Source organism: Mesoplodon bidens (assembly GCF_964165515.1).
Source record: "Mesoplodon bidens genome assembly, chromosome: 13".
NCBI classification, from domain to species: Eukaryota; Metazoa; Chordata; class Mammalia; order Artiodactyla; family Ziphiidae; genus Mesoplodon; species Mesoplodon bidens.
The window spans coordinates 25,163,772-25,188,178 of record NC_138169.1 but is presented as its reverse complement, the minus strand read 5'-3'; the positions used below and the strand labels follow the sequence as shown (position 1 = coordinate 25,188,178).

Below are 24,407 nucleotides of genomic sequence, written 5' to 3'. Positions count from 1 at the left end.
TCACATAGGTCCCACCAAGCCAGGATAGGAGAGTGGATTTTACTCTGTCTGATGGGAAGCCACTGGAGGGTTTCAAGCAGGGGAGGGAAAGGATCTAACTTGTTTTTAAGTATTGCTCTCAAGCATGTGGAGAGTGTATTGTTGGGGGCAAGAGAGAAAACAAAAAACCATGTGGGAGGCAGTTGCTGCCTGTAGGTAACAGGGGATAGCGGCTTGGTCTCAGGTGGTGGCAGTTGAGACAAAGACAAGCACAGAGATTGGGGTACATTTTAGAAACAAAGTTGATGCGCCCTGTTGATGTATCAGACATGGGAAATGTGGGAAAGGGTAATCAAGGGTAACCCCTAGATTCGGGACTTTAGTGACTGGGTGGACGTCATTCATTAAGAAGGGAAACTGTGTACTTTGATTATTGCTGCTTAAGAGTTTAATCTTTTGTTATCTGTACTTTAAAGTGCATTGTACAACATATGCATGCTTGCCTTTGTTAAAAGAATAGGACCCAGTAAGCTTTGCATAAAGAAGTAAATAACCATTGGCTCTGACCATAAATGGAATTCTCATTGTGTAAAAATTCTATTGCCCTAGACTGCATTTCGTCCTCATTATAGCACAAACAGTAAAATGCTTTGTGATGCAGAAGAAGAAGGAGGAGGAGGATGAGGAGAAGGAGAAGAAGGAGGAGAAGAAGGAGAAACTGAGAGGAAAGCAGGCTGTTTAAACACATCCACTTCCTCCTTCTCCTCAGAGCTTGGTGGGGATAACAGTTCACTTTTTTTTTTTTTTTTTTTTTTTGCGGTACGCGGGCCTCTCACTGTTGTGGCCTCTCCCGCTGCGGAGCACAGGCTCCGGACGCGCAGGCTCAGCGGCCATGGCTCACACGCCCAGCCGCTCCGCAGCACGTGGGATCCTCCCGGACCGGGGCACGAACCCGCGTCCCCTGCATCGGCAGGCGGACCCCCAACCACTGCGCCACCAGGGAAGCCCAAACAGTTCACTTTTAATCAGGATTCCCTTCTGCATGTAGCCTGCCTGTCATTACACATTATCCTTTTTTTTCATTTATCATCTCTCACTTGATAAATTATTAAGTCTAATGTTATACTATTAAGAGCATAATTACCAGTAATGATTAACTGCATTAGATTAACCTTAAGTTCAAGAATTTCTCTCCAAGATCGCCCCAAGGGGGAGAGTGGGCTTTAAGCAGTTGTAGGCTTTCCTGAGGCAGCCCTTCACCATCGGATGGAATGGGGGCCAGGAGAGATTTGGGGGTATTAGTCCAGGTTCAGTTAATTTCTATCATGGTCACTACTGTTCTCCAGTCGCTCACCTTGGCCTCATCTGACCTCCCCCACTTCGCCCCATGATCTGCACTCAGTCATTTACAAAACCCTGACTCTGCCTTCACAATGGCATAGGCAGCTAGCACTTTTTACATCGCCTTTGTACAGGCTGTCATTGCTTCTTAACAGGCTTCGAGGTGCTCTCCAGTCTCCCCCCACCCACATGGCCTCTCCAAAGCACAACTCTGATCAAGTCACTTCCCTATTCAGAGACCCTTCCGGACCCCCAAATGAGCCTGCCAAGCAGTCTTTCCTGGCAGTTCCGGGTTTAAAGATGCAGTCCCAGGAATTCAGCAAGATTTCACGCTGAAGTTCCCTCCAGTGAGAAGGCAGCATGAGCTTAAAAATTAAAGTTTGAATGCTCTCTTGCCCTCTTCCAATCTGGGTGATCATAACATCTGCAAGCCTCAGTCTTCTCCATGACAGGGTTGTGGAGTCAAAGGAGATTATGAATCAGTAATGACACACTCAGCGGGCCCTCAGTGTCCTTTCTTTCCTCCAAGAGGACAGTCACTTCACCCTCAAAGACAGTTTACAAGAGCTACAATGGACACTGTTATGGACTGAACTGTGTTCCTCCAAAATTCATATGTTGAAGTCCTAACCCTCAATGTGACTATATTTGGAGATTGGGTCTTTAGGGAGGAAATTAAGATTAAATTAGGTCATAAGGGTAAGGCCTAATCTAATACGACTGGTCCTTATAAGAAGAGGAAGGGACACCAGTTCTCTCTCTGTCTCTGTCTCTCTCTCTCTCACTGAATGTGCACAGAGAGAAGGCAGCCGTCCACAAACCAGGAAGAGAGGTCTCACCAGAATCAACCCTGACAGCACCTTGGTCTTGGATTTCTAACCTCTGGAACTGTGATCAAACAAATTTCTGTTGTGCAAGCCACTCAGTCTGTTGTGTTTTGCCATGGCAGCCCAAGCAGACTAATACATACATCATTGCTTTATCACCTACACTCCTCTGACAGGTTTTCACACCACCCTTCCTCTCACTGGAGCTTGTTAACAATGCTTTCATCACTCTGACTTCCCAAAAGCCCTCTCTGTCCACACCTCACCCATGTTCATGCCCACTTGGGAATCATGCCCCATCTAGGGAGTGACCTATGCAGCATCTTGTCTTTCTCTGTAATTTCCTCCCACATTCCTTCTCAGTTCAGGATTTCAGACTTCCTCTGAAATTTTCCCAGCTTGACCTTGCTTCTGACTAACTTCTTTACAGGCCTTCCTCATGCTCTGATGGGGCTCAAGAAGCCATTCCAAGTACTTAGATGGTTTGCTGTCACAGTGCAAAATGTGCTGGTTCTGACCAAACCCAACAGGTTTCGCAGCATGGTAATTGGGGAAATAATGTAATGTCACATTACAAAGAGAAAAAGACTATGTTTTCCTTTGACTTTAGGGAATTCACAATCATAATTTACTGCCTAAATTTCCTATCCTAGAAGGTTGGCAAGAGGGAAAAACCTAGGGAGAAATTAGAGAATCACAGAATCTTCCAGAACTGGATGGGCCCATGGATGTCACAGCTTGAATCCCCTCGGAAACACTCCCTCCCCCAACTCCCCCCACACCAAGTGAAGGTCAGCTTTTGGATGCGTGCCTCTAGTGACATAGAATGCCCCACCTCACGAGGCAGCTGAATCCATAGTGGAACAACTCTAATGGTTGCAAAGTCCTTCTTTACCTTGAGCTTAAATCTCCCCATTTAGTCCTACTTGTGCCCTCTACAGTGCAACAGAACAAGTCAAATCTCTCTTCCACAAGCTAGTCTTTCCAATATCTGAGGACAGGGGTTGTACCCACCCTCAAATCTTCTCCAGGCTAAGCTTCCTCTTCTCATGTGTCTGCTCCCCACTGTCAGCCCTTGTTGCTCTCTCTGTTGCCCTCAGCCCCACCTGTGCCCCCAAACAGGTCTCAGACCCTGGGCCTCTAGACCAGTCCAGACATGGGTTGTCCAGAGCTAAGCAGGCTGCCCTTCTTGACTTACCATCTGTTTTTAACATCATGTGGCTTCAAATACTTTTAAACCTGCCTCTCAGCCATGGGTCCTTGGCAGTGCTGAGGACGAAGCCAGTCCCTCTAATTCCCATCACTGTCAGAGAATCTGCCTCTAAATTATCTGGCCCATTTAACAAGAATAGATTTCCTCTCGTTGCAATTTAAATTCCTGAAAATGTGGTTTGCCTTGACAGTGGCTCTATCACTTAATTTTTTTTCACTTCAATCCCTCCAGGGTTTGGCACAAATCTGATGTTTTCCCATGAGCCTTCTCTAAGGGGACAACCACGTAAACCACAAGGAAAACATCTGACCATTTCTCCATACCAACTATTGATGTCTGGAGTTGGAAGCTAGCAGGGACTGCATCTACCTCTCAAACCAAAGGCAGACATCAGTCCATCTAGTGATCGCTCCTTCAGTGCTTAACTCAGCCCTAGAAATGGGCTCCCTAAACCATACTACTCACAGAGTGCTCTGTGGGCCAGAAGCATTGGCTTCACCCGGGAGCTTAGGAGAGCTATGAGTGCTCAGTCCCCACCCCACACCTACTGAATCAGAGAAGTAAGGGTAGTTCTTACACACAGTGAAGTTTGAGAAATCTGCCCTAGACTGCACTGAAAGTCACTGTTCCTCCTTAAACTTGTTTTGACCTCTCTTTGGGAGCAGAAGCCAGTAACTAACTACAAACTTGGGATGCTAAGATGAGGAGAACAAAAAGTTTGGGGTGAAAGAGGCTCTCTCTCCAAAATCCCCTACTGAACTTCCGGAGTTTACCATGGCATTTGGGCCACCCAGTGGGGGACACTGTCACTTCTCTACATGCCAACATATAACACATGGACTGAAACAAGCTTTGACCAGTCTCACTGGTGAACCCCAGACCCGGCAGGCTCAGTTGAATAAAGACTTCCAGAGTATCCTCATGCCATAGCAAAGTTACTGAGACATTTCATATGGAAGTCTACAGGAGCCACTCAAAGGCTTTGTGGGAAATCCTTCCACAATTTGTCTTCTCAAGGCGGGGGAGGGGGGCGCTTCCCTGGTGGCGCAGTGGTTGAGAGTCCGCCTGCCGATGTAGGGGACACAGGTTCGTGCCCCCGGTCTGGGAAGATCCCACATGCCGCAGAGCGGCTGGGCCCGTGAGCCATGGCCGCTGAGCCTGCACGTCCGGAGCCTGTGCTCCGCAACGGGAGAGGCCGCAACGGGAGAGGCCACAACAGTGAGAGGCCCGCGTACTGCAAAAAAAAAAAGAGAGAGAGGGGGTTATAAGAGTTCCCAGAGGGTGACCTCAACCACCAGAGTCAATAAATATTGCCGACTGGAGGGCTCCTCTGCCCTGCCATGGCATGAAAATGGGAAGAGGAATTACAGGCTCTCAAGGGTCTCTGCAATCTAGCCTCATCCTCCTTCTCCAATCCCAGCAGCCCCTTCACACTCTTCCAAGTCCTGTACGCTCTAGCTAAATCACACAGACCCAGCCTCCTGGATGTGCCCTGGGCTTTCCTGCCTCCTGCTTTTGTTTACACCATTTCCTTCTGCTTGGAACTCCCTCTCCATCAAGCTCTACCTGCAAAAACACTGTCCCAGTGACCAAAGGGAAGCCCAGTCCCATCTCTCTGCTGACACTTTCCAGAGCCAATCTCTTCCTCCTCTGACCTCTTACCCCACTTGTCATCTCTTGCACTCTCCTGGTGCCTGTCAGGCCCTATTTTGGTAACTGCCTCCGTACAAGTGTTGTCCCCCAAATATCCTCTAGCTCTTGAAGAGCATTTCTGCTTCCATTTAGCATAGGACCTTTCTTGCACATGGCAAGCACTCAGTAAATGTCTGCTGAGTGAGTGAGTGGGTGGGTGAGTGACAGAAAATCCTTGGAGTCTCCTCTTAGGGAAACAATAGGAACCATGGTGACCAAATGCCTTTGAGTTGCATTTATTCCCACTGGCTGCATAGAGTTGGGACTCTTAATGGGGACATGCCAAGGACCGCTCTCTCCTGAGGAAGAGGCAATAAACCTGTCCTGCCAGGCCCACACGGGGCCCGTTAAAGACAGTGGGGCTGACTAGAGACTCTAAACTGCTCTGAGATGTCAAAAGGGTGACCTGTAAGCTCAGTGTTAGTGAGACCAAGACCTCAAGGGGGATCCAACCTTGAGGGTTAGTCCATCAAATAGGCAAAAAATTTTTAATGATAATATATGGTATTGGCAAGTAAATAGTCTCTCCCATATAGCTTTGATAGAAATGTAATTCTGGAAAGCAGTTTGTTGACACAAATCCAAAGATCATCTCCTTCCACCATATGATCCTACTTTTAGTATTCTATCTTAAGAAATTATCAGAGATGCAGAGAAAGATTTATACCTAGGGATTTTCTTAGTATGTTCAATGCCACCTTATTTACAATACAGGAAAGTTGGAAACAACATCAATGACCAACAATAGGAAAACCACTGGATAAATTAAGGTACATACTTAGGATGAAATATTACACTGCCTTTAAAATTATAGCTTTGAAGAATTTGTTATGAGGAGATGATTGTGAAAAAAATGTCAAATAAAAAAAGAACATACAAAGTTATATACCATATGATCCCCAAATTTTTAAAGATTGATAGGTAGATATAGAGACAGAGATATCCAAATTAAACAGTGATTATCTCTGGAAAAGAAAACACTAAGTGTGTTTTTGTATTTTTCTAAATTTCCCACAATGAGTTTGTATAATTTTATAATCAGAACACAATTCTTTAAAACCTTTAACAATAAAGGGCAACAATTCCAGGGTGGTCTCAGATTAACTTGTAGAGCCTGAAGTCTTAGAACAAAGCATGCAGGGAAGTTATGTATTTGTTTCTGGGGTTGTAGAAAAAGACATGAAAATATCATTGAATGCTAATTGAAAATTATGTTTTATATGACATAAAATAGAAAATAGGAAATATATGGGAAAGCCTATTACTTGCCAACACTCAGTCATCTGATGTTAGAGCAGGGATTACCTTGGAAATAATTAAGGTCAACCCTATTCTTTCAAGTGAAAACAAAACTAAAGCCCAGAGGAAGAAAGTAATTCAAGTTCACACATTCATTTTTTCTTTACTTCCGCACCCTTAGCAAAGTAAGATAGTATGTGCATGCTCAGGACCACTAGATGAAGAGTCAAGAATTGCCTAAAGCAACAGACAATGGCTCTGTGTGTGTTCCTAGCTTTACCATCAGAGGTAGCCACTGGATTGAAAAAAGAGTGCCCTGTATATGCCTTGAAAGCATAGTTAAATGGTGTGCCTGCCCCCCACTCCACCTTCTTCCCCTCCTATTAAGCACACTGAGAGGCTTCCCACCTGGTTCTAATCTTGGTCCAGTGGTTAGGACTCTGCGCTCTCACTGCCGAGGGCCCAGGTTCAATCCCTGGTAGGGGAACTAAGATCCCACAAGCCATGCGGTGCAGCCAAAGAAAAAAATTCTTGGCCCTGCCAGGAAAAATTATGTGACCTTGAGCAAGTCACGTTACTACCCTGAGCCTCAGTTTTCTCCACTATAAACTGAGGATAAGAATCCTTCTTTGCCTATTTCACAAGGGTGTTCTCTGGCTTAAATGAAGTGACAGGTGAGAAATCTTTAGGAAAGTTTTACCCTACAAAGCCATACTATTCAGAAGAAATATTAATGATGCTTTTACATAGCCCGTGTTTTGATGGAGTTCCCTGAATTTCCTTAGACAGAGTGGTCATTTTCTCTTGGAGGGAGCAAGATCTTCATAGCTCAAATGGAAAATGCACTCAGCTAATTTCAGGGAACCACTTTCTTTTTTTTTTTTTTTTTTTTTTTTGCGTTACACGGGCCTCTCACTGTTGTGGTCTCTCCCCTTGCGGAGTGCAGGCTCAGTGGCCATGGCTCACGGGACCAGCTGCTCCACGGCATGTGGGATTTCCCGGACCGGGGCACGAACCCGCTTCCCCTGCATCGGCAGGCGGACTCTCAACCACTGCGCCACCAGGGAAGCCCACCACTTTCTTTGTTAATGGATCATATAACACCCAGAATGTCCAGAGCTCTGGAGATGGCTTCCTGTTCTCAGCTTCTGTCTTTCCTTTAAGGAATGCTACCAGGATATCTCAGGGCCTCCTCTCCACTACTCTGGGCTGTGCTGGATGCCTCCCTCGAGATATCCTGAGACAGTGGTTCTCAAACTTTGGCATGTACCACAATCTAGACTCAAAATACAGGATGTTCACTTAAATCTGAATTTCAGATAAAAGAATACATTTTTTAGTAAAAGTATGTGCCAATATTGCGTGATACATATTTATACTAAAAAAGCATTCACTGTCTGAAATTCAGAGTTAACTGGCCAGCCGGTATTTTTATTTGCTAAATCTGGCAACCCTAGTCAGAATCACCTGGAAGATTTGCTAAACCACAGATAGCTGAGCCCCATCCCCTCAAGTTTCTGATACACTGGTCGAGGTTGGGGTTGGAAATGTTGCACTGCTAACAAGAACCCAAGTTTTGTTTTTTTGTTTGTTTGTTTGTTTTTTGCTGCTGCTGCTGTGGATACCACACTTTGAGAGCTCCGTCCTAGGAGAATAAGAAAGGGAGAGAGGATGACTAACTTACAGTGCCTCCTTGGAGGCCAAGTGTTGGGCCAGGCACTTCATTCACCTTATCTGATCATGCTCACAACAGTCTGTGAAGTGCATATTGTTCTCATCTTCATTTTACAGGTAAGAAGTCTGAGGACCAGAGCAGTGACATGATTTGCCCAAGGTCCCACAGCCCAATGTGACTTCTGTCCAAAGAACAGAAGAAAAGGCCAGAGCACCACACTGTCTTTCCCCCTTCCTCCCCGGACATTCCCTTCTGAACTTCCCTGAAGGGGCACAATGCGGTCAGACCCCCCAGCCCACCTCATTGACTCATTGTAAATTCAGGAACAGCATGTGTGTGTCTGCATCACACTTATATTTCGATACTTCCCTCATCCTCTGGGGAACTGGTCTTTAATCTAAATTAACATCTTGGGGCAGGTGGTGGTGGTGGTGGGATGAATTGGGAGATTGGGATTGACATATATACACCAGTATGTATAAAATGGATAACTAATAAGAACATGCTGTATAAAAAAATAAAATAGAATAAAATTTAAAAAAATAAAATTAAGTTAAAAAATTTTAAAGACTCCAAAGAGTTTATGAGGATTATATCTATCTATATTTATACTGGAGATATAAAATGAGAAATTGAAAGAATATGTATTTATGAAATCATTTAAAGTAACAATAATAGACTTATTATATGTTAACAAAAAATAACATGTGTTAATAAAAAGTGACTCTATTTTCCAAACTAAAAATAAATAAATTGATTAGTTAATTAATTAACATCTTGGTTCCCTTAGTAAGGAATCTTTTCACAGGGGAAGTTTGAAAAGGTTTAATCTTTGACCCTTGCCATCTCGTAGGGATGACATTTCCTGGATTGGGACAGAAGAGAAGGTGGGGCTCACATATTCAGGCTATTTAATTTCGGAGACTCGTAAATATTTAGACAAAGGCGTTCTCCAGAGTCATCATACTCTTTGTTTACCCTATGTCAGCTCAAAAGGGACAATGGTGGCCTTTCACTTATTACCTTCATGAACTCTCTCTTTGCCCCAACAACCAAAGGGGCGTGAAATCAGGAAACCACTGCCAAAGCTGGCATCTTCCCACAGGCTGTTGGCACAAAAGGGGGGTGAGGTCTTCTGTTGGCATTTATAGGTCAAGGAGGCTGGAGACCAACCCTCTCACCAGCTCAGACGGGCTCATCCTTGGGATCATCAACAACTCAGGGTCGCTCACCTGAAGGGCCTGATCAATATGCATGGTCTCTCCCCTATGCTGGCCCTCTTTCAGTTCCCAAGTATCCCAAGCTCCTCCTCACCTCAGGCCTTTGACAGTTCTGTTCCTTCTGCTTGGATCGCTCTTCCCCCAGTCTTCACATGGCTGCCTCCTTCTCATCTTTCAGAGCTCAACCTAAATGCCCAATCCTCAGAAAGGCCTTCCCTGATCCTCTTGTGTACATAAAGACTCAAACACATTTCCTTCTTAACCCTCACCACTATTTGTAATTTCAGATACATTTTGTAAGAATGTGTGTCACACACACATACACACACACACACACAAATATATGCCAGCACCTAACACAGAATGTGGCACATGGAAGGTAATCAATATGTAGATGTAGAATGAAATAATAGCAATGCATATATGGATAAATGATTGAATTCACACTTTAAGAAGGAGCATCTGGGGACTTCCCTGGTGGTCCAGTGGCTAAGGCTCCACGCCTCCAATGCAGGAGGCCTGGGTTAGATCCCTCGTCAGGGAACTAGATCCCACATGCCGCAACTAAGAGTTCACGTGCTGCAACTAAAGATCCTGCATGCCTCAATGAAGATCCCGCCTGCAGCAGTGAAGATCCCGTGTGCCACAACTAAGACCTGGTGCAGCTAAATAAATAAATAAATAAAAAGAAGGAGGATCTGGAGGTGAGATACAATAATAAGGACAATGATGATGATGATGATAAGAATGTCCAACTTGGGTAGTACTAACTGTATACTATTCTAAGAGATTTATATGTATTAACTACTTTAATCCTCAAAACAACCCTGTGAGGTAGGTGCTATGACCTCTATTTTGAAGTTGAGGAAACTGAGTCAGGAGAGGGTAAGTAACTCAGCCAAGATCACAGAGATAGGAATGGATGGAACTGGGGTTAAGACCAAGGCAGCCTGGCTCCAGAGCCTATGCTCTTAACCCCAACTCCAAATCACCTCCCTTGCATACAGTTTATCCAAAACAAACATATAGCTGCAGCCAACTCAAAATGTTCCATGCCACTGGTAGACAGGGAAAGCCCAGACACATTTCTAACATGAACAATCCAAAGACTTCATCATGGCTGATAGTTTCAGCACTCTTCTGACCTCAACCAACTAGAGATATTGATTATAACTTACTTTTCCCTTTCTCTGTTGGCAGAAGTGCTAATGTGTTCGAGAATGCTGGGAAGACAGCCAGAGGGAAAGGAGAAGCCAGGAGCTTAGGTACAAACTAGATGACAGGAACTTGGCTACACACCAGTCAACTGAGGCCTCGGAACACAAAGGATACATGGGATGGTGAGTGCCTGTGCATGAATCAGAGAAACTCCTCAGAGGAGACCAAGCCTTGAAGAATTGGAGGGAAATGGGTCCACCAAAGAGAGAGAGAGAGGGAAGGATGCGGGGGAGAGAGCAAGAGGAGGAGGAAAGCAGAGGGGAGGAAGAGGAGGAGAAGGAAGAGAAGAAAGAGGAGGAGGAAGAGAAAGAACTGGTCCTTCGAGAGTAAGGCAGTCACTGGCATGCTAAGCAAAAAACTCTCACCACAAAGGAGACACAGATATATGGGAACTGACAAGTTTTACAAAATCTTGACTTAAACTGAGAGAAACCAAATGTTTGAGATAGTGATGAGCATGGCCACACCAGACTTTACCAAGGAGTCCAATCTGGGCTGACATCAGGGACCCTGATTAGGGCCAGGCTTGGTTTTCCAGTTTTACTACCATGAGCCAAGAAAAAAAAAAAAAAAAAAAAACTAAAGGAAAAAATGTTCTGTGTACATAGGAACAGAAACGTGGAGCACTGCTGGAAGCAGCCTTTCACTTGGACTCAGCACCCTCCTAACCTCCTAAATTCTTTCTACCACCTACACAGTGTAGTCACTGCACCAGAGAGCAGAATGCAGGCTGAGGGCTCAGGTGACATCAACAAAGGGATCCAGTATGAGGGTCTGGGGACATATCCCTCTTCTCCCTCTCATTCCTTTAATTCTGCACATACTAGATGCAAGGCCCTGGCCTAGGTGGTGGAAGAGATTAAAAAAAAAAAAAGATTAAGAAAAACACAGGCTCAACCCTGGGACAAATGAAAGCACACACAGCTACGTGCAATCAGAGCAGGAAGACAGGGCCACCTGGAATTGGCAGTCACTTCTACCCAGGCTTATGAAGGTCAAGTACTTACTTGTCTGCCTCCCATCTCACATCTTCCCGAACCTTGCTCCCTTGGTGAGCTCTCTGCCTCTCCTATGTCCATTCGCCTTGCTCCTGCTCTTCCTCTTTCATTCATGAGTTCTCACCTAGGTCTTAGGCCTGCCAGGCTCTTCCAGGCCTCCCGGTGGCCACTCCAGTAGCATCCTAAGTGGCTGAACTTTGATCTGATCATTAGGTTTTAGAGACTTAATCAGATACATTTTACTCAAAAGAGTCTAAGAAGTATGAGAAGCTGTCCTCTTTCCTCAGAGAAAATTTCCATCAGGGTCTCTGGTCAAACCTAAATGAAATAATGTCTTGGTTTTCAGAGAAACCTGTAGACTGTACCTATAGATCTCATAAATTTCCATCTCAAAGGATAAGGAAAAAGAGACCTGAGTAACCAGAAGAACAGGGAGAACCCTAGCTCTACTGTTATCTTGTGTGAACTTGGGCAACCCATGGGGTTAATCATCATTCTTGCTGGATCACTGAGGATTCAATCAGATAGATGATTGATAAAAGAACAAGAGCTAAACCTGAGAGTTTGTGTGCCAGGTTCTGTTCTGAGACTGAGTGTGCATCCTCAAAACAACCTCAAGTAAGTACTGTTATCTCTGTTATAAGAAAACAAATGTAAGGCACACAGATGTTTAGTAACTCAAACAGGGTCACACAGTTAGTAAGGGGCAGAGGCTGCATTTGAACCCAAGCAGCCTGGCCCAGACCTGAACAAGAGGTCAACAAACTAGAGCCTATGGGCCAAATCTGGCCATCCTCCTGTTTTTATATATTTTTTTTTATTTTTTTTTATTTTTTTATTTTTTTCGGTATGTGGGCCTCTCACTGTCGTGGCCTCTCCCGTTGCGGAGCACAGGCTCCGGACGCGCAGGCTCAACGGCCATGGCTCACGGGCCCAGCCGCTCCGCGGCACGTGGGATCTTCCCAGACCAGGGCACGAACCTGTGTCCCCTGCATCGGCAGGCGGACTCTCAACCACTGCGCCACCAGGGAAGCCCCCTCCTGTTTTTATAAATAGAGTTTTACTGGAACACTGCCATGCCCATCCATCTATGTATTGTCCATGGCTGCTTTCATGCTACAGCAGCAGAGTTTAGTAGTTATGACAGAGATATTTACTTTGTGGGCCTCTGCAAAGAAAGTTTGTCAACCCATGACCTAAACCACTGTGATATACTCCTCTCTGATGATTCTTTAATAGTAAAGGAAGGAAAGAAACTGTGGCTATTGAGAGACACACAGCCATCACATTTCCACTGGCGATGGACTGGCTCGCATGTACACACCCATTTCCCCCATGCTTGTTCCTTCCTCTGTGGTGTGAAATCTCAGCATTTTAGTCCTGGAAGAGGCTTTGAGATCTCAGTTTTACTGTTTCCCACACTAAGGAGACTCTCTGAGACTCAGAGAGGCTGATGATTTGCCTGACGTCACAAATCTAGGACAAAGCAAGTCCTCTGGCTCCTTGTGAGGTCCCCACTCCCTTTAGAATACTTACTTCTGAAGTGTCTGAAAATGCCTTGGGGGTTGTTGAAGGGTTGGCTGAGCCCTGTTGTACTTGTTGCTCCCATGGACCTGGCTCTGCCAGTGGTCCTGGCTGGTATGACCAAACACTCCTCCAAAACAAAAGTTCTCCATGGGGCTGTGTACCTGGGGCTCTATCTCTCTAAGTAATTTCTGCTGCCACTAGCCAAGGCACGGAGAATTTCCCCATCAAAGCTCACTTTCCTGCTTTCACGTCTCCCACATCCTCAAAGAATCATTACAGCACAGCACCCAGGCAGTTGTTCATCAAAGGCACCAAACCATAGTGCCAGCCCACAATTACATAAGGTTTCATTTTACTCACAAGGTTTCGTGTTTCTCAGCTGGCTTGGCTTGCGTCAATGTGATTCAGGTTTCTGGGGCCCTCCCTGCCTGGCCCTCTTTGTGAGCTGACCTTCCTTTACCCAGCCCTGGAGTCCTTGCTCCTCCTCCCAATGGTCCCTCACTTCTATCCGTAGGCCAAGCACAAACTATTTCTCCCTCTTGGTCTCATTAACTTTTTAGGAATGGGGTCTTTTTCCAGAGTGCCTGGATCTCCACCTGTAACAGGTCACAACTGCCGCATTCAAAGTCACTGAAGCCCCCAGGAATGCCCCCCAACTGGCGTCTCCCTTATCCAATCTTCTTTCAGATATTATGAGCTCTGATTTCCACGTGCTTTTCTCATGGGTGACTATCCAAGCCCTCAGGGCCTCAGGTGTATCAATCCAAGGTCAATACAAGTCCTTTCCTCCTAAAAATCCCCTGGGACTATCTTTCCGAAGTTTCTCTGGTTGCTCATGCATCCTACAGCAAAAAGCAACAGGGCTAAAGGCAGATGAAGGAGGCAAAGTGTCCCCTTGGAGGCTGAGAGAAATGTCAGTTCCAAGAGCCTGTGGCCCCTGTGATGTCCTCCTTGGGCCAGCACATTTGAGGACAGATATTCTGGTTATAAACTTATAGACCGATGACAGGCTTAAACTGACTTTGTATTTTAATCCAAAGGGAAATTTAGAAGCATAGTTTTGTGAATTCCCTGGCAGTCCAGTTGTTAAGTCTCTGCGCTTCCACTGCAGGGGGCACGGGCTCTATCCTTGGTCAGGGAACTAGGACCCCACATGCCCCGCGGCCAAAAAAAAAAAAAGAAAGAAAGAAAATACAGAATGTCTTGGCAGGCCCCAATTATCTGCACTACCTATTCAGGTATTTTTCTCTGAATGCCTACCCAGAAGGATCCCCTCCAGCCTGGCCAACATCAGCACAATGGCCTGAGCGAGGACGAGGACAGCTGAGAGAGGCACGCATCCACCCAAGAGAGGTCCCCAAACCTCTCCTCCCCACCAGGGTGTGGGTCCCTCAAATGTCCCTAAAACCTTGGGGGGGTGCCCCATATTTCCCACGCGTGTGCTTCTCCTTTGCACCCAGAAGTGCAATTGAACTGGTCAAACCACACGTTCCAATTTGGGGACTGCAGAAGGCAGCCATATCCATTAAAAAAAAAAGAAAGAAATATATTCTTTCTGAAATATAGTTTTGATGCAGTTTAAACTATTTTTCAATTTTGGAGAGAAAGTAGTTTGATTTGCATTTTCTTGCATGCCTTGTTCTTTCAAGTGTGTACTACAATAGTTTTTAAATCATTTCAAATTTTAGAATGGAAATCATCATGCTTATTTTTCTTCTAAATTAGCAGTTTTTAAATTTTGTAAGTCAGCAGAACCTTGCCCTCAAACAAAATCTTAGCAGATTCCCCTCATATAAAATAAATAAAAGATGGGTTGCTGGGAAGGAGAGTGAGGGCAGCCCCTGAGGCATTTCTACAGTGCCTAAGAGTTGTAGTGAAAATATTTTTAAAGACTGCTACCGGGGAGGGGGAAGGGTAAGCTGGGACAAAGTGAGAAAGTAGCACGGACATATATACACGACCAAATGTAAAACAGATGGCTAGTGGGAAGCAGCTGCATAGCACAGGGAGATCAGCTCAGTGCTTTGTGACCCCCTAGAGGGGTGGGATAGGGAGGGTGGGAGGGAGACGCAAGAGGGAGGGGATATGGGGATATATGTATACATATAGCTGATTCACTTTGTTATACAGCAGAAACTAACGCAACATTGTAAAGCAATTATACTCCAATAAAGATGTTAAATAAATAAATAAAAGATAAAAACTACTACCTTAGAATATAACCATACTTTACTGAATCAAAAACACCAACTATTGTAAGACATACCACGGAGCACGAAGAAAGAAAAAACATTGCCACTTAAAGTATGGCATGCCACTGACTGTCAGACACAGTCAATCTCAGAACTGTAAAAATGTGGTCAATGTGTAGCTGGCATTGATGACTTACAGTAGTATAAATAAATTACATATAAATCGTGTTCATATACTCACACAGTCAATGTGAAAGTTAAATTTAAGTGATGTGGTAGCCATATCTTCACATAAATGCTAGCTTCCATTTACTGGGCACCAGACAAGTGCCAGCTGGGGTGTTGCCCTGACACTCTTTTTTTTTTTTTTTTTTTTTTTACATCTTTATTGGAGTATAATTGCTTTGCAATGGTGTGTTAGTTTCTGCTTTATAACCAAGTGAATCAGTTATACATATACATATGTTCCCATATCTCTTCCCTCTTGCATCTCCCTCCCTCCCACCCTCCCTATCCCACCCTCTAGGTGGTCACAAACCACCGAGCTGATCTCCCTGTGCTATGCGGCTGCTTCCCACTAGCTATCTATTTTACGTTTGGTAGTGTATATATATCCATGCCACTCTCGCACTTTGTCACAGCTCACCCTTCCCCCTCCCCATATCCTCAAGTCTATTCTCTCGTAGGTCTGTGAACATTAACAAATGGAAGGAAGTTTCAGAGTGTCAGGGCATCTTAGGGGTAAGATGCCCTGACACTCTTAATCTTCCTTCCATTTGTTAATGTTCCCATTTACTGAGCACCTGCCAAGCACAGTGCTGAGTGCTGCACATGCATAATCTCATTTAATCCTGACAAGAACTCTCCAAAGTACATATTATTCTCCTATTTTATAGAGGAGAAACTGAAGCTCAGGGAAGTTCAGTGACTTCCCCAAGGTCATACAACTAGTAAATGAGGCAGGTCAGATGAGCTGACTTCAAAGCCCATACTCATTCTACTCTAGAATTTTCTAGAATTAGAGCATTTTCAGAGTTGGGAGGGACTTAGAGGTCATTGTATCCCCATTCAAGAATCCCCCTTGCCAGGATCCCTAATAGATGTGGATATTCTTGGTAAATCTGACCAGATAGGTAAGAGTCTACCCAAACCAGTGATTATCAAGCCTTCCTGATCATCAAAAGCACCTGGGAATGCTTTTTTTTAATGCAGATTCTTGGGGCCCTCTTCCAAGGTTTTTTAATCTAGTAGGTCTGGAGTGAGGCCCAGGAATCTGTATTTTTAGAAAGCACATCCAGGTGACTCAGATACATGGGCAGGTTTATGAACCATTAATGTAATCTCGTGAAGCCTTATATGGAAACTGTTGTTGGAGGAAGAAAAGTCAAATTTCAGCCTCATCAAGGAAGCAGGGACTTCTGCACAAAAGTGGAATGATGCCATGTTTCTCTGTTGGTTAGAATAATCCGAGACATGAGTAAGGAAAACAACACCCACTGGAAACCCCACATGAACCATTGAATCTTACCTGTTTTGGGTGGAGCTAATCCTCTAATCACCCAACTCTCAGCCCAGATCCAAACCCAGGTGCCATCAGGAAGAAAGACATCATCACTGGTTAAGATGTGATGTGTTCCCAGGCCTAGCCCAAAATGTATATCTCCTACGGGTGGTTCTGCCCCATGCCTCTGCCTTCTTGTTGGCTTCTCCAAGACCCAGAGATTGGAAGCTAAGGCCTTATCCCCAATAAATCAGCCCTAGAAAGTTTACATGAAGAGATACGAGTTTCCTGTTAAAGAGGGACGAAGGAAGAGAAAAGAGGTCAGGATGCAAACCAAGGCTGGATGAACAGCCTGGATGGCAGGCTTACTCTTGGGGGCACTGAATCATTAGATGGAGTGGGGGTACACTGGTTTCCAAACAACTAAAGTAAACTTCAAGGTCCTATTCAGTTTTCTAATTCAGAAAATCTCAAGTCCACTGAGATTTCATGCCAGTCTTGGCTGTGAAATCTGTACAGCAGCACTGTCCAATAGAACTTTCTAAAATGATGGAAATGTTCTAGATCTGCAGTGTCCAATATGGTGGCTACCATCTACATGTAGCTATTAAGCACTTGAAATATGGCTAGTGTGACTGAGGAAATAAATTTTTTATCTTATTTTAATTTCAATTTAAAAAGCCAATGTGATTAATGGCTACCATATCTGACAGTGCAGTTCTAGAGGAACTACTCCAACCTTGCCTTGAACTTTGTGATCAGAGCTGCCTATCCAACACCAGCTTTTAGGAAAGCACCAAAGTCCAAAGCATGAGAAGATAAAATGTGTCAGGAGAGACCACCATGAGGGACCCACCACAGAAGTCAGGATCTGCCCAGTATTCTTGGCCAAGGGTAAAGCAGAAATGTCTTCAGGGATAACATTAACAACTGTGAAGATGCCAAATATTAAAATCCATCCCCAAATAGCTGATCAAGGGCCAAGTGCAGGAAGTGGCATGATTTCCTCCTACCTTCCCTCTGTTCTGTGTATACGACAGTGACAGTGTCCACTTTCTTGCTTCTCCTCCTCCATAGCTGTCGCTCCCTTCTCATTGTATGTACACTTCATTACCCCTGCCCCTTTCACCAGTCAGTTCTGCTTGTATCTTACGCCCAAAGAATTTCACAATTTGGCCAATCTGGTCAACCAGTAGTTTCGATGAGAACTCTGGATTGAAATAATCATTGGGCTGACTGATAACCCAGCAGATCCCTGTGCTGTTAGGATGGAAGGGCCCTTCCAGTTTCTCTTCCATCCATGCACACGTCCTTTGATTGGGATACTTCTGCCTATGTGCACGTGTCAGGGAAAACACCTCACATTTATACAAAATACAAAATCCACCAAGAGATGAGGAAAACTGTAACTGGGGACAGTAGCGGGCTCCTTCTCCAGCCACTCTACAAATGTTTATTGAGGGCCTCCTGTGTATCAGGCACTGTGTTAGGCTCCTGAGGTAGGAGAGATAAAGTCTCTCCTCTGTGGGTCTTAAAGTAGCAAAAAGGTAGCAAAAGAGCTACTATTTATTGAGTTTCCACCCCACAAGCAGTCTCTGCTTCTCATCATACTCCTGGAAGGCAAATATTACCAACTCCCATTTTATAGAAAGAGAAGTGAAATCTCAGACTTGCCCAAGATCACCTCGGACTGTGTGCTCTTTTTGCTTCTCCACACTGTTCTCCTTGTGAAGTCTTTCCTCTGTTTATCCCTTGAAAAAATTCCAAGCGTTATTTATTTACTTTTTTTTTTTGCGGTATGCGGGCCTCTCACTGTTGTGGCCTCTTCCGTTGCGGAGCACAGGCTCCGGACGCGCAGGCTCAGCGGCCATGGCTCACGGGCCTAGTCGCTCCGCGGCATGTGGGATCTTCCCAGACCGGGGCACGAACCCGTGTCCCCTGCATCGGCAGGCGGACTCTCAACCACTGTGCCACCAGGGAAGCCCCAAGTGTTATTTATTTAAAGGCTATTCCCTTACCGCAAGAGATTAAGGGTGCCCAGAGACCTGGAGAGCAGGTGACCCATTAACAGGGATCTAAGGCAAGAAGAAAGAATAACCTTCACCCAAAGCCAACAAGAAAATAGCCTCCTATGGGGAATATTGTAGTTCAGCAAATAGTATTTCAGAGAAAACTTACCGGCCACCACACCATACTTCGTCCTGCCAGGAAGAAGCTTCCAACAGTCCCACGATTAGTGGAGAACATGGCCTGGGGAGGAAGTGTCAAAAATTTAATAGAAAACTAGAACGAGTAACCTTGCCAGCCAAGAGGATCACACCCATCCCCCATATACGTGCACTTTCTTCAACCCACTTCACTTTCTGAAACACTTCCACATTCCTTACTTCCTTGGAGCTCAGAAGACGGAGGCAGGAACCTATATTTGACAGACAATTAACACAGATTTGTTGATCCCCCTGTGCGCTAGGCAGTGCCAGGGAGAGCATGGCTCAGATCTTTCTGGACTCCTGGCAGGGAGCCTTCCATAGGTCATAGTCTTAGGGCCTCTGTAGTGGTTTTTCTGGGAATAGCAAGGGGACCAACAGCCCCAAGGAGCAGGGGAGGTAGCTAGGGCTGAAACAAAAATAAGTTCCAAGAAATCAGGCTCTGGCAGTTGGTCAGGGAAAGACCATTCTGAAGGTCATTCTGAAGTCGAAGCAGGTTGATACCCTCCAGGCATGGTTGGAGGGACAGGAAAAGAGGGTATGGGGCCCAGACATAACACTTCCAAGTTGGTCTCAGAAATGAAGAGCTTAGAGAAAGAATGTTAGTGTAAAGACTAGGTAGGAAGCTGGACAATTCAGCAAAGATATCGGGGATGGATAAAAGGTGAGGAGAGGTGTATCTATACAGAGGCTTTTCCTCTCTGGAATGTTCATACCCTCATCTCCTGCGTACCCATCCTTCAAGGCCCCTCAAACACTACCTTCCCCATGAAACCTTACCAGACACTGCCCCACACCTCCTCCCCTACAGCCTCCCCGCCAACCCCCCCAAAAAATGATCTCTCTCTCCTGTGGACATCTAGCAAACTCCATCTATACCTCATTCACAGCCCTTACAACTTTTTTACTTTGTGTTATCAAATTACAAAATTTTTCCAGCTTTATTGTTGTATATTTGACAAATAAAAATTGTATATATTTAAGGTGTACAGTGTGATGTTTGGGAGAAGCTCCAGGACGTCAGATCTGAGCTCAGTACCAGGAAGAATTTCCTCACCATCAGAACTGTCCAGAGATGGAAATAGCACCACTGGGATAAGTTTCTGCTGGAAGTATTCAAGCGAAGTGCTAACAATTTGTCAAGATGATTTTGTCGGTGGTTTAAACAAGAGACTTGAGAATAGGATGAAGAGGGTTGAATGCGATAAACTTAGGCCCTCACTTTATGAAAATACATGAAGAAAGAAGAAACTCAGCACCACCGGGACACTGTCACAGCAGTGCAAGTCGTGATAAGGACCATGGAGAGGGTATTCCCAGAAAGGACAGTGTCTTAGGGAGGTGGGGATGGTGACAGAGGGCCTGGATCGCTCTGCCTCTGCAGCCCAGGGATCATGCAGGAGTCAGGATGCCTGTCCCTGAACCAAGCCACTCTTGACACTCCAATAGAAAAAGAGGAATGTAAACTGGAAGAAATCCAGCACGTTGTATGATCAGGGTTTAGAGGCACTGACTAATGAGGGAAGACGAAATGTAGACAAACACTAGCAGGCTCATTAAGTAGCATTTAACAAGACAAAGCCTTTGGCCTCATAAGACCTGGGTTCTGGTCCCAGCTCTGGGGCTGATTCATCTGAGTGATTTCTGGTCACCCTCTCTGATCCTCACCTGTAAAATGGAAAGGTTTGGCTCCCCCAGGGGCCATTAAGACTCAGGCATCCAATGATGCTATTAATGCAAATGACTGCATAAGGCAGGGGTCAGTAAATTTTTTTCTGTTAAGAAAAAGGGTCGGGGACTTCCCTGGTGGTGCAGTGGTTGAGAATCCACCTGCCAATGCAGGGGACACGGATTCAAGCCCTGGTCCGGGAAGATCCCACATGCCACGGAGCAACTAAGCCCGTGTGCCACAACTACTGAGCCTGTGCTCTAGAGCCTGCGAGCCACAACTACTGAGCCCACACTCCTAGAGCCCATGCTCCACAACAAGAGAAGCCACTGTGATGAGAAGCCCACGCACCACAATGAAGAGTAGCCCCCACTCACCACAACTAGAGAAAGCCTGTGCACAGCAATGAAGACACAGCACAGCCAAAAAATTAATTAATTATTTTTTTAAAGTGTCAGGTAGTAAATAGTTTAGGCTTTGTGTGATACATATGAGCTCCACTGCATATTCTTCTTGTTTGTTTTCGTTTTTTCCAACCCCTTAGAAGTGTTAAAAAAAATTATTAACTTGTGAGCTGTACAAAAATAGGCTGTGGGTCAGATTTGGCCCATGGGCTGTAGTTTAACAACCCCTGGCACAAGGGGTTTTAGGATATCTTAATGAAGTCTTCCAGAAGGAATAAAGTCAGAGATTCAGCCTAAAAGGATACAAAATCCCCCCAGAAACAAACTGAGAGGTGGTGAAAGAAAAATGGAACTATACCCTAAAGAAATAATAAACTCAAGCCCAAATATGATTGGATGAGGCAGCATTGGAAAAGGATAAAACAGAACAAAACAATATTGCAAGAGATGGGGATGGTGACAGAGGGCCTGGATCACTCTGTCTCTGCAGCCCAGGGATCATGCAGGAGTCAGGATGCCTGTCCCTGAACCAAGCCACTCTTGACACTCCAATAGAAAAAAAGGAATGTAAACTGGAAGAAATCCAGCACGTTATATGATCAGGGTTTAGAGGCACTGACTAATGAGGGAAGACTAAATGTAGACAAACACTAGCAGGCTCATTAAGTAGCATTTAACAAGACAAGTGATACTAATTCGGTGCAAACACCATAATCATGAGGATTGGTAGGGCTAAAATGAGATTGGTTAGGGGAACGGAGATTATCAGCAATTATCTGGGAAACAGGCAGTACAGCACATCCAGCAGATGATGGATTCCCATCTTGCCTGCAGCACTTACAAGCTAGGGTCAGGGGAGGAAGGCAGGCGAGGTGGCAAAACACGTGGTGCCATGGAAAAACGAGAGTCAAGAGACCCGAGTTCCATGTATTGCGACCTCAGGCAAATCACAGCCACCTGGGGCTTCAGTTTTTCATTCTGTAAAGTGGGGATTGGCATTCCTGCCCTCCTTGTGGCTTTTTTTGAAGATGTCCTACCCAACTGACAACTTTTGTCCATTTTACTTAAAAGGACAAAAATCATTCAGGGCCTGGCTCATATCCTGGAGGGCAAAAGATAATAGTACTAAAAAAGACTCCTAGAGTCCATAAGGAGCTTTCAGATACATCTCTGCAGATAATCACAACCACGTGGGGTGTCATAGAACAGGTAAGATTGTATCCATTGCACATTTCAATAAACTGAGACTGAGTGGGGTTACCAACATCGCTAGGCTGGAACGTGTCAAAGCCAGTGCTAAACCTGAGAACCCTGGCTCCTGGCTGGACTTTCCACCATGTCTGAGAAGCTGAGAGTACTGAGCAAGAATCAGCCACACAGATTCCCTGTGAAACTTTAGGCTTTCAGTCACATCTGGTTTCTACAATTATCTTTTTCTGTTTAAAAATCAACACTTCCGGGCTTCCCTGGTGGCGCAGTGGTTGAGAGTCTGCCTGGCGATGCAGGGGACTCAGGTTCGTGCCCCGGTCTGGGAAGATCCCACATGCCACGGAGCGGCTGGGCCCGTGAGCCATGGCCGCTGAGCCTGCACGTCTAGAGCGTGTGCTCCACAACGGGAGAGGCCACAACAGTGAGAGGCCCGCGTACTGCAAAAAAAAAAAAAAAAAATCAACACTTCCTTTTATCTCTAAAAAAAACCTCTTGGCCATGAAGGGGTTAATGCTCACCCTCCTCTCCTCTGAGTCAAAGGACTTCAACCACCTGCTAGCACCCAAGCCTCCTGGCCTGTGGTCCCCCATGAAAGCCTTTGAGAGTGACTGGAATATGTTCACACTTAAAATACCTCTCTTCCAGTTGCTAGGTGTGCCAGCATCTGTCACAAGTGAAATTTCCAAGTTCAAGACTGCTAAGAACAAGTTTCTCTGTTTTGGTGCGTCCCCATAGTCCCAAAAGGGAGCCACACGCATTTCCCTCTCCCCAGCACCAGGCCACCCTCCAGTCTTCCTCCTCCTCCTCCTCTTCCTGGGCCCAGCTTTTCAGCTCTCACTCACTCCAGCCCCTAGATCCCAGGGCACAAGACCTCTCCCAGGTGGGGGACGCAGGGCAGCCCCTCTGCCTTGGGCTGCCCCACAGCACCTGCAGCTGGCAGAGGCTGGTGTCCTTCCGGATCTACCCTGCTTCTTTCCCCTCTGAAACTGGATGATTAAGAGGCAGGACAGTAGTCACCTCCATGGGGCTCATTTCCCAAGCCCTGGGATCCTTCCTGCAGCTACCAGCTGGTCCTCTCCTGCCCTTCACACCCCCAGCCCCCAGCCTCTCCAATCTCTCACTCTCCTTCTCTGCTCACAGAGCCGGCGTGGGGGAGCCTCCTCGGGCACTGGCCAGCACCCCCACTTCTGCTCACCCTTGCTTGGCCCCTCACCTCACACGGAGCCCCCTGAACTCCTCTCAAACATTTCCAAGTCATTTCCACTCGGCTCCACACACCCTTCAGCCCACCTTCTCCTCCTTGCAGTTCACCAAGGTGGTGGCTCCTCCGTGTGCCCCCTCCTCCCTCCCCTTGGCCCTTGCCCCCTCAGCCCGCATTTCAGGACCCCTACATACCCACAGCCCGACAGCCATCACCACCACGAAGTAGACGACGATGACAGAGATGTCGGCCGCATTGCGGATGCGCTCGTAGGACTTGAGGGGCTCGGCGGTGGCAGTGGTCATGGGGCTCCAGGTGCTACTGTCCATGACGGCGGCCGCAATGCGTCCCTCCAGCCCAGGCCACTCGCTCCTTATATGGTCTCCGGGTTAATGATCAGCCCCGGGGAGGGGACCCGTGAAGTCTGGCAGCAGTGCTGTCTTGCAGGAGCCCCAGCGCTGCGCCGTCGGGGAGCAGCTCTGAGTGCAGAACAAGGAGGAGCTGGCAGAGCTTTGGTGGGGAGGTGGGCGGGTAGATAAGCACTCTCCCTCGAGCGGGGTGGGGCCGGCCAGGGGGTGGTGCCCTCCTAGCACAAAGGCCCACTGTGCTCCCGCACCGGCACTGGGCACTGGGCAGCCTCGCCTGGCCTGCTGTGTGGCCACACCCAGGCCAGGGCTCCAGCGGCTCCATTGAGGAGCCAGGCTTCCTGGTGCTGGGCGTCTAGAAGCTTCAGATCACCTGCCACCTGCCGTTGGACCAGTCTTGTGTTCTCTGTGGACCTGGCTTCTCCATGTGTAAAATGAGTGCGGGACTTTTCAGGAATCAGCCAAGTTCTTGGTCTCCATGGAGAACATTCTGGGGAGAACCAGAAGTTGCTGGATGTTGATGGAAAAAAATTCAGCATGATGGCAGTATCTTGGCCACTCATGGGTGAGTGGGATGACCACTCACCCATCCACCTTTCTGCCTCTCCCTCTACAGCCTGCAGCGCCCAGGGGCACTGTTACCCCAGCTGTAAGGAAGAAGGAACTGAGACTGGGAAAAAGGATCCCACTGGGAGCTATTTCCTTGCCCTGTGCCTCACCCAGTAATGTT

At 46.3% G+C, this 24,407-nt stretch overlaps 1 protein-coding gene across 1 annotated transcript in view; it reads right to left on the bottom strand.

The window, feature by feature from the left end:
• SLC5A1 (solute carrier family 5 member 1) overlaps positions 1-23,641 on the bottom strand; it is a gene marked incomplete at its 5' end in the record, with an annotated part of 56,831 nt that extends 33,190 nt beyond the window's left edge. Inside the window, 2 exons of the mRNA XM_081252782.1 lie at positions 18,801-18,872; positions 23,507-23,641. Of these exons, the coding sequence (XP_081108908.1) occupies positions 18,801-18,872; positions 23,507-23,641 (207 nt within the window). The remainder of the gene's footprint in view (positions 1-18,800; positions 18,873-23,506) is intronic.
• Between the last annotated feature and the right edge of the window lie 766 nt (positions 23,642-24,407).